Raw genomic sequence first — 21,678 nt, 5'->3', positions numbered from 1 at the left:
GAGCAATGGGTTTTCCTTTAAATAAATACTGATCAGGTTTATGTTGATAGACAATAGAAAACGTAGCCCAGATATGCAGTTTACAGTATTTATAGCTGTAATATCGCAGTGCCATCTCCGTAATTTCATGCCCCAATGAGAATGGCAAGGTCAAAGCAAATGCTTCGACTGAGCATCTGCTAATATGGTGACTCATAAACAGGCTCTGCGTGTATCAGGTGCAGCAAATAATACAGTATAATGAAATACAGAATAGCTTTCCATTATTGTTCTTTTTTATGGTGTCGTCATTAGATGTAATTTATGTCTAAAAAAAAAATTCATCTACCGGCAGGTCGATCTGAAATGGAGGTCCGAGGGGTCATTCCACAGGTTTTGGAAACTGTAATAAATTTCGTGTTTCCTTTTTGTGTCCTTTTCCTTTTATATGTAAAATTCACTCTTGTTGTCCTTCTTTTAAATTGGATCTCAAAGGTCTTTCATTTGTCGTCCCATTTTCTTTGTAATAAAGGCATCAGAGGAGACAAAACAGCTGAGTGAGTCCGAAAACCCGAAAGAAAAGCAAACGCGTTAATGAATTTGCATGCATCTTATTCGGATGTGCGCCGGACCCCTTTGTAGTTGCGCGGGGGGTGCTACTTTAAAATTAAAATGACGTTACGAATATGTTTGTTCATTACGTCCTTAGAAAACGACCCCCTCGTTCTGAGGTGAACTCACGAAAACGTGAACTTCCTGATAGCGTCTTTACGGCGAGGTGAGTGGGAGGAAATGAGAGGGGGGCCTCCAAGTCTCATTCAATAGTCTGCCACCATGCAGTCTGGTGTGGTCAGATGAATAGGGAGTCCAGGGACACATTATTGCTTATTGGACAGTACAGGCTGACTGCATCAGCTCAGCACATGGCCATGGCTGCTTCCTGGCACTTTGAATGCCATGCAAGACAGGATGACCAATATTTGCCTTAAATTATTCAACATTTTTCAGGGTCATTTCAACCCCCACAGAACCTGCCCTCCTTTTAACTTTGACCTCAACCTAGAGATTCCTGCAAGAGAGGTAAAATCAGCTACATGGGTCTGGGTGGTATAAATTTTGTTAATGTCATTCTTGACAAGTAAGGGACAACATGGTTATATGAAGAGAGATCTGTGTCATAAATTTGGATGTTAACGTTTTGCTGCTGTGGAAGAGGAAACTGTATGATTTAGAGCTGTTTTTTTAATGAGGTGGTGTTTGAAAGAAGTCTTTTATGCTCACCAAAAATACAGAAACATTTTGTTACAATTTAACCATTTTCTGTTTTATTGTATTATAAAATCTAATTTATTTCTGTAATGGCAAAGCTATTTTCATCAGCCATTACTCCAGTCTTTAGTGTCACATGATTCTTCAGAAATCATTCAAATATGCCTTTTTTGTAATCAACTTTTTATTGTCTGTCAAATATAAGCAAAAGAACATCATTAGAACAAACAATCAAGGAAGGATGAATAACAGACATATTATAAATAATTGTACAGTCAAAGAAAAGCAAGAAATAAAAAAATAAGAAAAAAATTAAATAAACAATTAAATTAAAAAAGAATAAAAATAAATGTTAATAAAAGATAAATAAAAACTAATATGCATATGATTTGGTGATCAGTCATGTTTTATAAAGGCCACTTTTTGGCTGTAGCCATTATTTTTGTTATGGATATAAACATGATTTTTCATAATATACTTTTTTTTTTATTTTTTTTTTTTACTCTGGACAACAAGCTTTTTTTTTTGCTATCTATATTTGCACTCTCCCCACTACATTTTTTTCCATGATATCTTTGTGTCATAAAGAAATGTATTTCTGTTTTTTTTTTTTGTATTAAACATTAACTTTTCTTAAAAAAAGGTTACATTTTTACATGATTAATTGCTGTAATTAAACTCTCACACAGTTATAAATTGAAACTTTTACTGGAAATCCATGAAACGCAGCAATAAAATGGTGCGATAAACCATGCATCCCTACCTCTGCTGCGTTTGTGTGCTCCTGTATTGTTTTGCAGTGTTGTTAGTGTGGCTCTATGAAGTGTGACTGTGATTTCATACCCAGCAGACAGGGCTGAACAGGCTCAGACTCTGTTCTCTGCCAAGCTCCCAGCTCTCTCCGCTCTATTTAAGCACATGTGGCACTGGCATTTGCCACATTTATGATGTGTGTATTACAGCGCAAAAACAGCTTGCTGTCTGCTCTTTAAACAGCTCAATTTGGAGCAAAGCTCAGCCTTTTGGCTCTCTGGCAGGCAGCCGTACCGTATGAAAGCATGTGGAATAGAGTAGCGCAATGCCCAAGGGGATATCTCCAGTAAACAGAGCAAGAGCGCGCGCGAGAGAGACTAAATACGCAATGACAGACGTGACACACTCCAGTCTACTGTGGACAAACAAAGGTCAGAGGGAGTGTGTGCGTGTTGCAGGATACAGTAGATTTATTAAACTGATATGTGTAACTTACAGTTTAATAGAAACTGGAGCCTTTTTAAACCATTGGCTCTAAATGGAGATGTTAAAGCATTTGGGTTTTATGTGCCAATTGTAGAGGAAGCCCATAATGTTTTCCCTCTTTTATGTCTTCATTAAATGTCAAAGCACAAGTACATTCGACTAACAGGCTTTTTCCGCCTCTGTCTTCCTTTTCCCACTATTTCTCCGAGCTGTTGTTGCCGTCTACTCCATCGCCGCTCTGTTTAGCCCCGCATAGAGTCACTTAATCAAGACAAGACGCAGACCAATGACTGCGTGCAGTGTTGGAAATAAACCAGCTTTTTTTCCACAAAAGGAAATATTAATATTAGATTTTTTTTCCCTCTCCTGTCATTTTCCATCAGGGACCTCTATGCAATTTAATCACCACTAAAATCATTAAAAAAGATCTGAAGATTAAATTATATTGGCATTTGCAAAATTATGTAATACATTTACATTACAATGAAGAAATTAAAATAATGCATTTTATCTGTGTGGGGTTCCGCTGAGCTCTACCTGGGGAAATATAGCAGCAGGAAATGGACAGGCTCTGTTCTTGAGATCTGACTGTAATGGAGAAGAGCTCAGAGCTTTGGACCTCCAGAGCTGCTTCTCCTGGTATATATCTGCCGCCTATAGTGCTATTAACCTAGTTTAGCGAGAGTTTTAAAGTTTAGATCTATTTGCAGGTTCCAAAGGACAGTCAAGGACACACTTCAACACAATATATCACCATTTTTCCTCTCATATTACACTGTTTTTCAAGTAATTTCTGGAGTTTTCAGACATTTTCATTCAATAGAATTGTGCCTTCAATCTTGTGAGTGACAAGGCACTGATTCTTGAGTTCTCAGAGATGAAAGGTTACAAATAATTTTGGAACAATCTGTTCAGGTTTCACCAACGTTTTTACCTGAAGTGTTTTCCTTTGCCTATCACTCAGTATCAGTCAACACCGTCAGATACAAAAGTAATGTCAAGTATTTAATACAAATATTTATTAGCTAGGCTACTTCAAATGAGGAAGGTTTTCTAAAAATACCTAACTGTTTCTTTACACCTCGAGTAATACATGGCCACATATTAATAAATACACAATAAATGCACAATTACTTTATAAAATATATAAATTACATAAGAATTTACTTGATTTTTTTTTTTTGCTAAATATGTTGATGTGTTTAATGTCATACCACCTTCTCTCCATGTAGGTCTGACAGATGAGGAGGTTGATCTGGCCATCCAGCGGTCCGGTAGTACAGAGGAGCCGCTCACTGTAGCTGTTCCCGGGCCCGCGCACATCGCTCACCCTGTTCCACTGGCCCCATACAGTGAGTATTACCACAGTCGTTTTTACTAGGATAGGGGGTCTACCCTATAACCCTTCCACTTGGCCACCCGCTGTATGTTTTTGCAGCCCATGTGCTCCTTAAACATGACTCTAGTCTAGTCTAGTAGATTTTCTCTACCAAATGGTGCGTGACTATATGAAATCCTCCAATGTCCTCTGTGCTCCCGTAATCTTGTTTAAACCTTCGCCCGTACATCAGTTCAAAACAGGCCAACTGTGTGGAATACCTTGGAATATTGTGCTGATATTTTTATAAGCGTCCGAACATAACTATTATCTTAGACGAGTGGTTTTCAAAGGAAATGAGTGGCATTGAGCATCCCATTTGCGTAGGCATGTAATTAATTCTGGCACGGCCTTGCGTTATGATTTCCACACCGTTACGACGATCTCTGGTTGGTTGGCCCACCGAGGGCCTTTCTGCAGCCTGTATCTTTATTACCTCTGCGGGTTATGAGCTCCAGGCCGGCCGCTGATTTACCAATCCTGAATGAAGTTCGCATAATGCTTAACCTGTATGACAATGATTCCAGATGTATTCCACCCTCATTTATTGCCACCCTGTCCTTGACTCCCCGCCATCTCATGTTTTGTAATGAAAGTGATGTTGATGGGATGGCCATGTAGTTAGGCTTCAGCCTCACTAGAGTGGGGGGTTTTATATCAAAACGGCTATGAGAGAATGGCATAATGAGGGGAGAGTGAGGAGATCTTCGCGGGGGTCAGGTTGGAAAGAGGGGGTCCCTCTCTTTGATGTCCTTGTTATGGGGACGATGCGTCTGGACCCGCATCCATCTCTGTCGGAGTAATGGATACTCTGATCTCTATTTTCAAGCAGCAGAAGGACAGTAGGGCCTTTTCTGAACCCAATAAATTTGAACGGAGATTGGAAAAAAGGGGAATGGAGGCCATGCTCACACCTTAAGTGACCACATAAAAAGCAGGAGTGGAAAGTGGAGGTGGAGGGGCTACCCATGTGGAAGAAGGACCTCCGTTTGGACCTCGAGTTGAAGTAGGAGATCGGTCAGGGCCGCCGGCTAAGCTCAAGGACTCTGAAATCACCCAAGCTGCCATCATGCGTGTCCTGCACGCCATGCCCCCGCAAGGACACTTCGGTTAATGTGGTGTTTACCATTGATACAAAAAGCTAGGTTGTCAGAAGTTCTTAAAATGGAAGTTTTAAGAAGTTGCAGGTTTGCTGATGTTTTTGATGTACTCTTTGGTGTAGATTGTCACCTTCATTCAGCAGAACTGAGCTTCAGTCTTCAGACAGGTTTGATCCTATGAGTGACAAGACACTGATTCTTGAGTATTTCTTAAGGCTGGGACACACCAAGCTGACTTCAAAGAACTAGCGGCGACAAAAGCCTACAGTGTTGTCGCCTTGCATCGGCAGCATCTGGACCAAAAAGCTGTGCTTGAACACACCGTTCAGACTACAGCCATCAATAGTATATATATATATATATATATAAAAATATATATATATATATATATATATAATTTAATTTACACAGTAAAGAATATGCCGTTTTTATGCATTTGATTACTTTGTACAATGTATGTAGCATTTTTATTTATTTGTTCTACTGTATTTTTTGTCCTATTGCTTGTAATTAGTTTCTTTTTGTTTAATCGCTTACTGTTTACTTTCTATGGTATCAAAAATGTTAATATCATAAAGACCTATATCGAGACCTATATTGTATAAATAACTATATTATATTCGATTGTATTGAAATTTATACGGAATGGATCCGTGTACTGTAGTAGATATATGCAGTCTGCAGGCAGTTGGTTTAGTTTTTTTTTTGGGCATCTCCATGTGATCCTGTTCGGTATCGCAACTTGACTTCTCTTGTAATTAGTTTCTTTTTCTTATTTAATCGCTGACTGTTTACTTGTCTTCAGTGAGCTTGAGTTTGTTTTGTTTTTTTATGTTTTGTGATATTGACACTGGTGACAAGAATTATTACATTTCTATGGTATCAAAAATTGAGATATCATAAAGACCTTATTTAAAGGGGTCCTATTATGCTTTTTCACTTTTTGAATTATAATCAGTGCGTAGTGTGTATGTTTTCCGGGTTTTGTGATGTCACAAAGCGGCCCATTAGAATATCATTCCTGCCCACGGAAATTCATATGGTTGGGGTGTGGGGAGGGGCGAGGTTAGAACGCTTGGTTGAGTGCATCAGACAAGACGACGAAGAAGTGCTTCATGTTTTGTAATACGTAAAGTAATTCATAAATATCTATTAAAATTGACAGCAATGCATATTTACAGTATTTTGAATTTCTGAATTTTTGAATTACAATAATGATGAATATTGAAAAACATAATACATACAAAATAAATGTGTGGTAAGTACTGCTGCTCCATAGTATAAAGAGTACATGCGATCGCGAATCTTGAAAGTGAAAGTGAAACTAAAAAGCGTTCGTGCACTCAAAAGCAGTTTCAATGCCAGGCATAATAGCGGCTCCCCGATGCCCGCAATTTATATGGGCCTACAGTATAATTACCCAGTGATATACCCAGGCTCAACATCGTGATGTCTATCAGCCATCGGCGATGGACGATGCCATCGTCTATCGGCCCAACCCTAGTTACCACTCTAATATATCTTGCAATATCTGCGCATGCAAAGGTTCTGCGCGAGCCTCTTGTTCAATATTCTTGGGGTCTGAATCCGGCTCAAATTGATATGGCAATATTGATGCCATCCTTAACTATACCAGAGCAGACAAAACTTGCTGCTTTAGCAAGGGGCGTGGTAGTACTGAAACACTGTCTAAGCTGTTCGCCAATCACAACGCACTGGGGCAGCTAACCAATCACATCACATTTCGTTTTTCGGAAGGCGGGCCTTCATCAAACCCGGAACTAATCGAGACGTTTGTGCCAGGCTGGGGAGAAAGGTACTGTAATAATGTAAATTATTATGTCATGTCAAAATATACAAAATGTATACAAAAATTCATACTTTATACAGACCCCCGGCCTTACGTCCACGGACCCCTGGTTGAGAAACACTGTTCTAGTACACCCCCAAAACAAAATCAAGACTTTGTAAAAGAGCATAATAGGAAATAGCATATAATAGCAATAATAATGAAATTGAAGGGGGTCTGAATACTTTCCGTACCCACTGTATATCGTTACTGTAAAATAAAATTACTCATACATGTATCATGATATAAGATTCTGGTCATATCGCCCACCCCTAATATGAATTATTTTGGAGTAATCTGTTCTCTTCTATATGACTGCTTAAAATTAGGAAAACTATCTAAAACTCCTGAACAATTTCCTTACAATTTGTGTTAAAGAGTAATAACGAGAGACAAAAAAATATGCACAACTACTTTATATATGAAATAAAATTAAAAAAAATTTTTATTTTAATATGTGCTTAATATATCTGTATTTTCTACTATACAATATTTTAATCAAGACTTAAAACATGGTGTACGAGTAGTACAAGATAATTTAATACAAGAAAAAAACAAAATTATACATTTGTGTAAAGAACAGTCTAGTGATCTAGTGTCAAATCTGCTATTTTAAAAACTAATGGCAAATTGTGGGACATATTTTGTCCCATGTCTCAAGAATCAGTGCCATATTTTATTTGGGTCTCCCTAATAGACCTCTAATATAATAAATCAGATAAAAACTGCTTGTTCAGTTACGCATAAAAAAAAGAAAAAGTACTATTGCTTTGCTAATCTATTAGAGAGCTTGTCTATTTGTATTCAGTAGAGCAGATTCAAACAAATTACAGTAACACACCTGTTCCGCAGACCTCGCTATGTTACAAAATGGAGCATTTTGTATCTGACATGTTGACCTGCCAGAGCCAGGCTTGCTTTAATTACTTCTCTGTTTGGTGTGCCGTTAAACATTTGCATGATAATTTCTACCTCCTTTCTGTTGGCTGAGCCTTGCCAGATTGCCTCAGCATGAATTGAAACGGCTGCTCTTGCTATCAGAAGCTGGTTAAAGCCTAACTTAAACTAAAGTGCATCAGTTTCTTTACTCTCTCATGTCCAGGCTTAATATGCCAACTATAAGTAAGCCATTATTAAGCTGTTTCTCTGAAAAGGCTCTTTTAGAACATTGCTTGATTGTTTGAGGTTCCTGACCAGCCTGACACATTGGCTCAACCAATGGTGTGAGTTTGGGGTGGGACTATCTATTTTTGCAACCAATGACTCTTTTGGGTTTTTCCAAAAACCTAGTTCTTTTTCTGATGATAAAGTGGGTCAGCATTTGATTTTTAATCATCATACCGCTCCAAATGTTGACGTGTTAAAAAAGCATTTTCATTTTCTTTGTTTTTAAATCTGCACTGAATTTTTCTTCTGCTTTTTTGCCTTCTGCCAGGTCAACTGTCTCTCTCTGAGAATGAGTGTGAGGGGTGAGGAGGGACTCTTTGATGTGGTCTTTCATTTCCTGATAGTACTCGTTGTTCTTTTGCGACATTCACACCCCATCTCACCGCTAGTGAGCACTTGTGCAAGGTCTGAGCAGAAACCGTACGAGTGATCTTTTAAATGATTCTCATTTCCATTTCTTTAAGATCACGATTACCCTTAACAGAGAGATTTTTCCCCTAAAATATTGTAAGCGGGAGTTTCCGTTATGCGCAGTCATAGCTGATAAAATGTTTCATTTTCTGTTTTACAGTAATGTGGTACTTAATCTAAAAGTTCAGATCTAGTTTACACTTCCATAGCTATGTGTAATCAGAATTCGTATTTTTTTCTTTTCACTGTCCTTCTAGGAACAAGAGCACCAATTCATATAGACTTATTTAGACTAAAAACATTAGTCATTGTAGACAAATTGTTTTAACAGTAGTTTGACATGAACAAAAAAGCTGTAAAGGGGTAAAAGTACAGGCACTATCTGTTGAGTCCCAAGTCTAATAAAATGTTTAGTGGTTTCTATTTTTTTGTCTTGTGGAAATTTAGATTTAGATTTATAATATTGTAAAATATTTTAATATACATATTTACAATTGTAATAAAATATTTAATAAAAATATATTTTATAAAATATATGTTGCTATATTTTTCAGTCTTTTCATAATATTAAATACACATCTGGATATTTTTCACCCATGATCAGTGAAAAATCTTTTTCTCTTTTTTTTTTAGATCAGCCATTTTGACCAAACACTAGCAGAGCATAAGATTCAAAATGTTTAATGTAAGTAAAATGTAGTAAAACTTGAACACAAGCAAGATTTATATCATTTATATACTGCAGTGTTTACCTACATATATTATAATTTTGCCAAAGCTTTTACACACGGCCCTCTCACAATATATTGCTTTACAGATCTATCAATTTTGCCGCTCAGAAATGTTCACGCAATCATGCTGCACGTATCAGAAGTTCCGCGCTCCGCTCACACTACATGTGTACCACGCTCTGGCCCACCTCTTTCAACCGAGCCAGGGCCGGTGTTCTGACGATTTGTGCTGCTCGCTCAGATTGTGCTACCTCCCATTAAAAAGAACAAGTAGCACAAATCGATAGCGAAAAATGCTACCTATCAGATTGCGCTACCAGCATCTTATTCATGTGGTTTGAGGCTTTTTTTAATGTCCATACCTACCCCTGCCCTAAACCTACCCTTACCCTAAACTTACTTAGTTAAAACTAAGTTAGAACCATTGTTTTGAATTGATTCATTAAAATGGACACTTTATACTGATTCACAGAAATTATCTGGGGTACCAGCACCATCTTAAGCAAAAGATTCATACAAGAATGATTTTATGAGCGAATTGCACAAAAACTCTGCTTGTGTTTCAGAAGTAGGCCATTGGATATACTGTATTTCTGTACATCACGGTTTTGTTTTGTTCATGTCAAATTAAATATGGCATCTACCAGAAGGCCCACGACAGCTTTTCCCAGGGTTGGACTAATAGATGGGCTTGTTGTATTTGTGTGTGTGTCTCTGCAGGTCCCTCAGGTTACAGATGGAGAGACTACAGTGCCCTGGCTGTCATCTTGGCAGGAATGGCCTTTGGCTTCCATCATCTCTACCGGGTATGTGTCTTAAGTGCCACCAATATCCTATTGCTCAAAATGTGTTTATTATTCTGAGAACTCAAGCTTTTCCCAGCATTTCTACTTTTGTATGCATTTTCTACATTGATGTCGTGTAAATCACTCTGGTTACAGTCCAACGTCATCGGAATGAGCTCATCTCTACCCCTAGATCTTTCTTTGTTTTCTTTTTCGGAAAAACCCAGAGGCTGTACTCTCACTGCTTTCCAGCACTATCACGACACGATTTTGTACGTGGGCACAGATGGGTGCGTGGGCCCTCAGGCCCCGTCGAGTAAGGGAGAGACCCCGTTTCTCGGTGACTGTAAACCCACACTGCCCACAGGAGCATGTGGACTACATTACTGTGTTTTAAAAGAGAAAGAAAATGGAGCAGTGGCCTTTAAGAGAGTATTTACAATGTCATTGTATGGAACTCCCATGATGTCATGATTAGGAACGCATGTTTAGCTTCCTAAGCTTCCGTCTGCACTCGGCTACTTCAGTCAGTAAGCACACGCGCTCTATAAAGCCAGTCTCCATCTCCAGTAGCACACATGACTGCTCTTACTAATGTAGTGAGCCAAACCTATGTCATTTTAACAGAAAAAGTCATATTTTCCTTTGACACGAGTCTGTGTTTAACAATCCGAAACTGTAGCTTGTTTAGTACTTAAAGTGATGTTTTGAGAATGTGACGTCAACTCTCATTTTTAACAACTTTCATTTTCACTCATTCTAATTACTGGTGCTTGCTCAGGAAGCCATTACTGTTGCTATTGCTATTTCATTGTTGCTAGCATTATTTGAACAAAATTAAAAATTACTTAAATAGTAATAGTAACATACACCAAGTATTAAACTTGCAGTTTACTAGCACATAACTCATGCTCATGCTCATGCTCAAATAAATATAATAAATATACACTATTAGACAAAAGTTTTCGAACAGTAAGATTTTTTATGTTTTTTAAAGAATTCTCTTCTGCTTACCAAGCCTGCATTTATTTGATCCAAAATACAGCAAAAGCAGTAATATTGTGAAATATTTTACTATTTAAAATAACTGCTTTCTATTTGAATATATTTTAAAATCTCATTTATTCCTGTGATTTAAAAACTAAATTTTTAGCATCATTACTCCAGTCACATGATCCTTCAGAAATCATTGTAATATTTATATATTTATATAGATTTGCTGCTCAAAAAACATGTATTATTATTATTATTATTATTATGTTGAAAACTTAATAGAGTAGAATTTTTTCATGTTTCTTTAATGAATAGAACGTTCAAAAGAACAACATTTATCTGAAATAGAAATCTTTTGTAACATTATAAATGTCTTTATCATCACTTTTGATAAATTTAAAGCATCCTTGCTAAATAAAAGTATAAATTTTTTTTTTATTAATACTAATAAACCCCCCCCCCCAAAAAAATGTATACTGACTCCAACTTTTGAATGGTATAGTGTATATTTTTAAAACATAAAATATAAACATATTTCACAATATTACTGCTTTTGCTGTATTTTGGATAAAATAAATGCAGGCTTTGTGAGCAGAAGAGAATTATTTAAAAAACATGAAAATCTTACGGTTCAAAAAATTTTGACTGGTAGTGTAAATATAAATATAATAAATAATGAATACATTTTAAATTTTTTCAGCAGAGAGACATTAGATTGATCATAAGTGACAGTAAAGACTTTGATGTTGTTACAAAAAAAATAAAAATAAAAAAAGCATTGTTCTTTGGAACTTTCTATTAATTAAAAGAATACTGAGAAAAAATGTATCAGTTTCCAGGTATTTGAAAAATAATGTGTTTTTTGAACATTAAAGCATGTCAACATATTCTGTTACACCAAATACACAAAATAATGATCTTTTAAAAAGCCTCATATGACCCCTTTAAGCAGCACAGCTGTTTGAGATGATAAGAAATGTTTCTAGATCACCAAGTCTGCATTTTAGAATGATTTTTGAAGCATTATGTGACACTGAAGACTGGAGTAATAGCTGCTGAAAATTCAGCTATATCACAGGAGTAAATTACATTTTAAATATAGTGAAATAAAAAAAGTTATTTATTTAGTCTTATTTTATTTTATTTTAAATAAATGCATGATTGGTGAGCATAAGAGACCTTTCAAAAACATTTAAAAAATGTAATTTAATTTCAAAAACTTTAAAAATCTTACCAACTCTAAACTTTTGAATGGTAGTATACTACCCATGAACCATAAGCAAATTTGCTAAAAGATTGCACATAAGACTTCTGACATGATTAGTGATGACAATATACCTGTAATAGAGACTTTGGTGTGGGTTGTTTGACTAGAAATGTGCTAGCAACATACAAAAAAACCACTCGAAACACTTTAGCAACCAAGTGGTGATGCCTTGGCATCTGTTCGCAATACTCTTAGCATTATTAAATAGATTTTTGTGTAGGCAAGAAAAAGCAAAAACATAACTCTGCAACTCTCTTGCTCGCTCGTTTCTCACTTCCATTCTCTGTCTCTCGCTCACACACAAACAGTCCCCCGCGTGCGTCTCTGCTGTTCGGAGGATCTGTGCCCGTGGCTGGAGGTGCTGTTCCCTGGTGCGAGTGCTCTCTCACTGCTGTCATGTCAGAGGAACGGCTCACCGGTGCCACCATATGCCCTGGCCTCCTCCTCCACTTTATTTATGCTATAGAGCACATTGTAAACAGCGCTCACAGCAGCTCTCTTATTAACTACGCTGGTGTTGACACTCATTCTGATTTTTTCAACTTAAAAGTGTTTATTGCTTATGCCGGTGTCAACGGTTGCGCCGCTGTGAAAACCTGTTAAGGCCAACTGTTTTCCAGACGGAGAGCCTGCACACGCACATTACACTTTACAGCACCCAGCTATTCACCAAATGCCATGTTAATCACCCCATCTATGTGCTGTTTGTTTGTCTGGGGAAACAAATCGACGCGTGCGTTTGGAAATAAAACAACGATGGTGTGAGAACCGGCAGCTAGTGGAAGCGCTAGCCGTCTGACCTTTGCCGCTCATTCTCAGTGTTTGGAGATGTTGTTCTACAAGGCTTAAACTCTTGACGAGCAATTGTCCTCAGAAGGTGACATGTTCAAATGGAGAAGCCAGCCTGTGGGCTAAAAGACTTAATGATGTTGAACCCAGAGTCATGCCCCGATGCTTAATTCTTGGCCTCTGTGTCAGCCATTGAGGCAAATTGCTCTGGATGAAGTGAGAAAACCACAAGACTTTTGAGAGGGATTAAAAAAAACAAAAGGTCTTGTTTTTTTTTCAGCATGAATGCAGGCCTATTAATCATACTTCATATAATGATGTTTTATCTGCTGTTGCCAAACACAATACTGAACTTGATACCGTGAAATCAAACACAAACACTAGTATTGTTTAGATTTTTCCCTTCTTTTTATTTTTTTCTCCTTGCTTAATGTCCTATTATACTGAAATACCTTAATATTTAATAAAACATTCTGTCTTTATCTGGCCTCTCTTAAATACAGCTTTTTTAGTTCTTTATTTTAGGGAAATATTTAGTTTGATGGGTGACTGTTATATAAATTAGGGTGTATCTAATATTCTTTCTTAAAATTTGTAGTTGTGTTTTATGTAATTTGCTCAGGATTGTCAAAATATTGACCCTGATAACATGTAAAATAGGCAGTACATTTATTTTTTAAAGAAATTAATTCTTTAAGCTTTGAAATTGATAAAACATTGAAAGTAAAGGCGTTTATGATGTTACAAGGGTTGTAATTAAATGCTGTTCTTTTTTTAATTTTCTATTCAGCAACAAATTGTGAAACATTTAATGTTTTTCACAAAAATATTAAGCAGCTGTTTTCAACATTGATAATAATTAAAAAATAATAATTTGAGCACCAAAACAGCATATTATAATAATTTCTGAAAGATCATGTGACACTGAAGACTGGAGTAATGGCTGCTGAAAATTCAGCTTCGCCATCACAGGAATAAATTTTTTAAAATACAGTAAAATAGTAAACTACAAAATTTTAAATTGTAAAAAATATTTCGCAAGTTTTCTTACCAAACAAATGTTGTAAAGCTTTCAAAAAATAAATCATGACATTTTATGACTACAAGAGAAGCCTTCTGTGAGGGTTTTAGTTGAGTTTTGGTTTGACTACGCTAACACTAATAGATTAGCCCTTTGTCTATTTGTGAGTGCGTCCTGGTCCACTGGCCTGTTTTCCCTGTTCCTGAGTGGAATTCTAATAGTGTGCCATGTTTTTAATTGCAGAAATACATCCTTCCCCTCATTATGGGCAGCAAAGAGGACAAGGAGCATCTGCAGCGGATCGAGAGCAACATCGCGGAAATGAGTGGCACGCTGACACAGACAGGTGAAGATTAATATCTTCATCGCTTTTTCCTCCTTAACATTTTCCTTCATTTATCTGTCGCCAAAATCTGCTCACATTTTACAAATGACGGTCCTGTCATTTTGCTTTAATTTGAAATTGCTTGTTTACTGTCAGCTCAGCTTCAATTAATTACGTTTCGCTGAAAAGCTCTTAACCTCAGAATATTAATGAGGGGAAGAGGAATGACAGCGTTTCTTTTCTTTTTTTTTTGCCGCCTTAACTGCATGGCAAGAAAGTTCATTTTAATTTTCGGCGTGGTGGTGTGGCTCCCCGGTTGGGCCCGGAGCGCGATGGTGATTAAGTGTGTGGTGACAGGTGCGTCCTCCCGCCTTGGACAGGTGAGGAATCTCAGCTAGTCTGTCAGAGAGGGATGCCTCTCCTCCTCTCTCCTCCCCCTCTCTTTACCCACTACGCAGCCGGTGTAATTAAACATCCCGGCAACCATGAAATCGGGACACTTCCCGAAGAAACTTTGTCTCGTTAGGGCCGCAGTCGACTTGCAGCTGGGTGGCTCCTTTTGTGTAAATGACAATTCACTCTTGCAGTGTTTTATTTGTTTATTTATTTTAAAGAAAGACAGTGCAGGACAACTCGTGCAGTTTATTTTCTTACAGTTTTTACAAAGCAGTGCTCTGGTTAAGGTTTTGTTCTAAACTTTCACAGTTAATTTGAACTGAATTACTTCACATGAAACTCTAAGGGTTTTTTAGTAGATCATTTCAGATTTTTCTGTGCTTTATTTTTATTTTTTTTTAAATCTAATTGTAATATCTATTGTTTTGAAACTTAAAAAAGAAGTGACTATAGAATATTCGCTATTCAAAATCTAACAGACAAGTTAGACAAGTTTTACATGCTGAAATGCAATTGGTCTTTTTTCTTATGTCTATTTGCATACGTAATAGATGGTATTGTCTTCCTTACATATATTTAACCTATAAAAATAGGGATGCACCAGTATTCAAATTTTTGTCTTATACAGATAAGCTGATAATTCTCAATAACAATATCAAAATTATTATTTTGTATAAATACGTTAAAAATAAAAGGCAGTTAGTTTAAAATAACGTTCAGTATTAAAAATAGATATTCACTTTGAGATGTGTAAAGATAACATTTAACTGTGTAATTCATTTATTAATGTTTTTGAAGATGAAGTGAGCATTAGACTAGCGTAAAGGTCATTTTGATGACTGAATTTCCACCAGGCTTTTTTTTTTTTTTTTCGTATGATTGAAGTCCTTTATTTCTAAGTGGCATACATTCTAAAAGCAAGATTTATTTTATTTTATTTCTATAAAGCAATGTTTCCTGCACCATTGTTTAGTGCCACAGTAAATGGAATCATATTACATATGATCATTTTGCATATAATAACATTTTATTTTCACTTGTAAACTTGTAATGTGTAATGAGTAAAAGGTGTTCAGTACTGTTAGAAAATACCTCCCCCAGCTGCCTAACATTTTTCTGCTACAAAAACTTGTAAGTATTTGTTGTTTTCAGTCTAGGCGATTACCGTGTAAACATTTGAATTTTGAAAATTGTTGATGTAGAACACACAGTCTATAAAGGTGAAACAGTACATGCAAAGCAGGCACTCGTGATATATAATAGACAAAAGACTTCTTGTTATTTATGAAGTAAACTTTGTCAGAGTATGCTTGCCATTTAGCCATATTATTATTTGCCTCATAAAACCATGGAAATGATCTGGATCTATGCATGGATTTCTGATCTCAGCGTAGTCTTCTGTTATGCATATAGTATTGTTTTCATTATCCAGGAGATCAAAATAAGCAAATTTGGGGCATATGGGATAAAGGCGAGTGATTTTAGTCAGCTGCGTCTCTGCATTACATTGCCCGTTTTTGGTTTGGGGAGGGTGACTGAAAGGCCAGTCGATTGTGAGCCATTGCGTGCAAGCTCGATGTGGGTTTCTTTATCTGATTATCAAATGAGCCTCTTCATTGCCATTTTGGTTCATCTATGCAAAAAAACCCTCCTTTGTGTTACGCTGCCTGTCTGGCCCTCATTTTGTTTGGTTTTTAGCAGGATTCTTGTTTTGTTTAGCGTCACATTCAGATTCAGATGATAAGAATATTTATATTGTTCCGGGCTGAAGCTGCTTTTCATATTTCCTTTGTGAAACACTTGTTCCTGACAATCTCTTCCCCCCCCCTCGCTCCTTCCCTCCGCCACTCTCTCGTTTTCTTCTGTAAGAGCTGTACCTACCCCCAGTCACTCAGTCAGTCACGCCGCTGATCTAATTTGCTGTGGCTGCAGTAGCCAAGTTGCTATTGTAGTTAATGACTGTTTCAGTTAACAGTTTGGGAGAGGGTTGCAATTACGGAGTGAGTTTCCCCCTCTTCTCACAACGTGAGTAATAGCAAGTGACTGCCGCTCTTGCCAATTGCCCGCACTCCTTTGTTAAAGTTCGTGTATTTCTCTCGTGCCAAGTGCATTGGAATGATGTATTCCTTTGAATGTGGCTCCATTACTCCTGCAGCCTTTGAGTGTAGGCCTTGACTCCCATTATGATTTCCCAACAACTTTCCACACGCAATTAATGAACAGGTCTTGGAAGCATTTTGTCGCATGCGCGCGCTCACACTCGTGCCGGCTGTAATGGAATTGCGCTAGCTGCTTGGTCTCTTTGTCTGTGGAGAGCATATTGGTGACCAGCTGGCCAATAAAGGCTCAGACAGGCCCGGACATATGCAGTGTACATTATATTGAGGGATTTACTAAATAATTTACGCTATACACACTGTCTGCCTCCTCACAGCAGCTGCGAAGCCACTTGCAGGATCTCAAATTCGGCCAATTGTTTTCTCCAAAGAGAACGTTTGTGGAAACCCGAGACACGCTAAATGGAGGCATTATTTATTATGTTTTGAGTATGAAGCGAGTGTTGTGGGTTTAGAGGGCTGGTGCAGTTGCTGCTCGTTCTCAGTGTATTAATATTGTTGGAATTGCTGTTGACGTAAGCTGTGGTGGCATTCCTGCTTAGAACACATTTTTGCTTTATTTTAGACCTTTAAGCCGTTTTATTCATAGTTATAGTTCAGAGATAACAGGAAATGACAGGCAGAAAAGGATAGAATGATGTTGCGAGCTGATTTCAAACCTTCGTCGCCCATTTGAGCACCATGGCTTAATGTAATCTCTAACCATGTGCTTCTACAGAATATTTGAAAACTTTAAATGTGATGTTCAATGCATCCATGATCACATATAAACTCAGATCTATAATTAGTAGTAGTTTTTCTTCTTTCTTTAAAAGGGGTAGATCACTCGAAAATAACAATTCTGTCATCATTTACTTGTTCTGAATTCCATATTTTGTAGCATTATGATTGATTTGTCTAGGGACTGGAATGTAAAAGCTGAAAATTGAAGCACACATTTAGACTTGTAATGTATGAACCACACAAGCAGGTTTGCATGTGCATTCTGCGAAATACTTCCTTTTGTGTGCCACAGAAATAGAAAAATCATACTAGTTTGGAACAACATGAGGGTAAATGATGGCAAAATGTAATTATTTCAGTTAAAATATGTTTTGGAGAAAGTTAATACATCAGATGTCAGATCTCTCGTTAATGTTAATACAGTCATCTGAAAGGACGAGTTTGAATCATCATTATTATTCAGCTAGGGAAAACGGTTCAGTGTCTGTTATTCTGTAAGTATTCACCTAATGAGACAGACAAAGACTGCGAGAGAAAGAAACATGTAACAGCTCTTAAGCAGAAAGTGGAAAGGCTGTTTCTATGAAAGGAGAGCCCTGGAACTGTGCGTCGGAGAGCCAACAGTCGGCAGCTAATAATATCTGCTGATGTTAATCCAATTAGAGTTGATTTAACACTTTACAGAGCATGATTTATAGAGGCGTTTATTGGTTTTCTGTAACATAATCAGTTTGGAAACTTAATGCATTGTTTGGGAATGCATGTGTGACTGGAAACAGGGGGAGAGCAACTTGTGCTCTGGGTTATTTGAAATGATACCCCCATTAATAACACCAACTCTGGCCCTGCTAGGGCTGTTTTTCTTGGGCTTTCTCTAATCCTCGGGACCAGCACAATCTGACAATAATTCAATCTTCAGAGAGGGAGGAAAATGAGCTGTATTTAGTAAGATTAGTGAGGACAGTAGTGTCTAGCCCTCCTGCCTCCCAAATGAACGGCTTTTTTTCCATCTGGTTGATTGTTTGGAGAGTTCGATAGAGCCAGCGTTTCAAACCCATGCTAATGGAGGTTAAGAGACCCTGATTTGATATAAGAGCAGACGTAGGTGATTAATCTTGTACAAATAGAGGTGTCTTATATTACTGATTGAGCTAAAGGCTAAATCAAAGAGAAAACCACTGCATGTTGATCGTCGGTAATGCTTTCAAACAAACAAATACGTCGGTTAGCGCAGGATCGCGACTAAAGCTGCCATATCCTTGCTGGTGAAATTCTGGTAATTGTTTTGGGTGTAGTCTTATCTTCATTTGTGTGTTTTTGGATGCAGTCACCCAGTTGCAGATGACCCTGGCTTCAGTGCAGGAGCTGCTGGTCCAGCAACAGAAGAAAATACAGGAGCTGACACAAGAGCTGGCTAACTCGCAGGTAACACTTGCCACAATGGTAAACAGAGGGATCTAATGAAGTCAAACAATAGTTTTATGTGAATAACAAGGCAGAATTGAAGTTCACTGATAATCTTCCCCTTCACCACAGCTCTTAAACTTAAATTCAAATAACATGCAGCAAGGCATATTGCATCAAGTTTGACATCAGTAAGACACAAGAACTTGTGTCATTTGACATCATTGATGTTAAACCTGGTTTGTTAATTTTTGAGTTAAACGTAAGTGCAAATGAGATTTGAGAGATGTGGCGGAAGGCAAAGTACCCTTTAAATAACGATTTTAGGCCTGTTGTACATAAAGCCTACATTGGTGTAAAAAAATGGATTTGGAACGAAATGAGGGTGACTACTTAGGATGGGTTAAATGCAGAGCACTAATTCTGAGTATGGGTCACGTCACTTTCACTTTCTAAATGGCATCATTATTTGTTTTGGGTGAGGTGACCCTTTAAAATTTGTCCAGTAGTGCTGTACTTAAGTTTCCATATGGGGTTTGATTCAACAGAAGTGACTGGAAAACAAACAAACAAACAAATCATACAATCTGAACATTCCTCTAGTTTTTGACACATTTTATTACAGACCTTATGTAAGGAAAGAATGTGATCGTTTATGGTGCATGTGAGTTTGAGCATGTGTCAGTGTTTTTTTGTTGCATAGACATCATCAGAGAAAATAATTCCATGTACATTACGTAAGCACTAGTTTTAAACTGCGTAATCAACAGGTCAGAAATGCATAATTTGCCTTTCATCCTCTGAAATACCTTAGATACAGACATCACAGCTAAAACGTAAAAAGGAAGCATAAAAAAAAAAAACTTGAGGAATTTGGTTGTCTAAAATGGTTGCATTCCTCCCTGGTTATGTAATTTCTCTCAGAGATATTATGAATGATAGTCTTTACTTGTTTTGTTGATCTGTTCAGTTTAAATAAAGCCCTCAGTGTGCATTTTCATAAGGCCCTTTGCGGCGCTCTGTTTCAGGGGCACATCCTCTATTAAACAAGGCCACTTTGAGTTTAAAACAACACAGGGCATTTTTCAGTGACACAGACTGATGCTTCACCCTGATGTGAATATTAGTGGTGACAGAACTCATATGCTGCTCAGAAGAGAAAAATGTGCATCAGCAGGACAAGGCATGTCATGGGAGCTCCATAAAGAACATGTACGGCCATCTCCAGAACGCTCAAGCAAGCCATCTAGGGACAGGACGTGAACCCACGCTGACGCCCCCTCCTGATCTCTCCTGTATCTGTCATTTGCTTTCTGCTAATTTCATCTGGACTGAAACCTCATTTAACCCCCACCCATCCTGCAACTAAGAGAAGGACCAGTAGGATTTTCATTGAGCCCCAACTTAGAGGCCTGTCAATTAAAGAATTACGGAGGAAGGATACTTTTATTGTTCATAAATAATGCTTGGGAATGTTGCCTATACAGTTAGTTTGTATACATTTTGTGTATTGTTCATAATAATAGTTTTTAAGTTTAGCTGGTTCATGAAGCTGCAGGGCTGTGTGATGAAGGAGGATTTCCCATCATCTGTGGCAGCACATAAAAAGTAAATTACCGGTTAAAAGTATCAATTATGTCCTCTATGTGCTATGTTTCATTTTGTTTGTACTAGCAAATAAAATCACTTCAATATATATATATATATATATATATATTGAAGTGATTTTATTCTATTGATATTCTTTCTATAATATTTAAATATTTTTAAAATATAAAACAAATATATTTATAAAAAGAATATATATTATTAGTTATTTAAAGTAGTAAATATATATAGATTATGTAGTAATTAGTAGTAAATATATAGGATATATAGTCATTTTTATTGGTTAAAAAATATTGTTTTTCCACTTTTGAGAAACTAACAAAAGCTAAATGAATGGATGAATTAATTATCTAAAATATAAACAAATATTTTTAACATTTAAACAAACATAAAACAATTAAAAAATTGTATTATGTGTATTATTAAATATATTTTAACAAGTAAATATATAATAAACAAATTATATATAGCTATTTTTATTGGTTTTCACTTTTGAGGAACATTAACAAAAGCTCATTTATTTATTTATTTTAACCATTATGCCACACAACCCACAGTTGATAGCCAACAGAAAAAGAATAAAGAATGCACAGAAAAATACAGAAAGTAGTCATCTTTGTAATTCGTCTATTGTGGCAGTGCTGATGTTGTTGTCTTTATCACATGCTAATTTAATGCATTATGATGTCATTATCTTTCAGAAGAATGTTCTTGATGATACGGTCTTCAAATCCTTTCTGAAGACATGTGCTTATTATCTATAAAGAATAGTCATCTGAGAGAAATCGCCTGCTGAAAACACATTGCCATACCTCAGAATGTAAAACTCTACGTACTTTGTATCTTACGATACTGCGATAAATCATCTCGTAACAGCTCCAAAAAGCGCTTTGGAATCGCAACTGAGGGCATGTTTTATGTCCACAGCTTGTTAAGCACATGGGTGTTTTACTGAAGCATCTGGATCCCGTAGGAAAACATATGCAAACACATCTGGCCTGGCAACAAATTGAAGTGAAAATATAAATCTCTCACCCTTCTGAAGTTTGCAAGAATTGCAGACTCACCACTACACAACACCACCCCCCACCCCCCCCACCCCCAGCCTCCTTCCGTCGCCCTCTTGA

At 37.0% G+C, this 21,678-nt stretch overlaps 1 protein-coding gene across 1 annotated transcript in view; it reads left to right on the top strand.

Moving 5' to 3' along the window:
- LOC107681981 (peroxisomal membrane protein PEX14-like) overlaps positions 1 to 21,678 on the top strand; it is a 78,596-nt gene that overhangs the window by 48,231 nt on the left and 8,687 nt on the right. The window contains exons 4-7 of the mRNA XM_016478377.1: positions 3,720 to 3,839; positions 9,844 to 9,929; positions 14,222 to 14,324; positions 18,867 to 18,964. Coding sequence (XP_016333863.1) covers positions 3,720 to 3,839; positions 9,844 to 9,929; positions 14,222 to 14,324; positions 18,867 to 18,964 — 407 coding nt within the window. The remainder of the gene's footprint in view (positions 1 to 3,719; positions 3,840 to 9,843; positions 9,930 to 14,221; positions 14,325 to 18,866; positions 18,965 to 21,678) is intronic.

Source organism: Sinocyclocheilus anshuiensis, unplaced genomic scaffold (genome assembly GCF_001515605.1).
Source record: "Sinocyclocheilus anshuiensis isolate Anshui unplaced genomic scaffold, SAMN03320099.WGS_v1.1 scaffold2090, whole genome shotgun sequence".
Classification (NCBI taxonomy): Eukaryota; Metazoa; Chordata; class Actinopteri; order Cypriniformes; family Cyprinidae; genus Sinocyclocheilus; species Sinocyclocheilus anshuiensis.
This window is presented reverse-complemented; position numbering and strand designations above follow the sequence as displayed.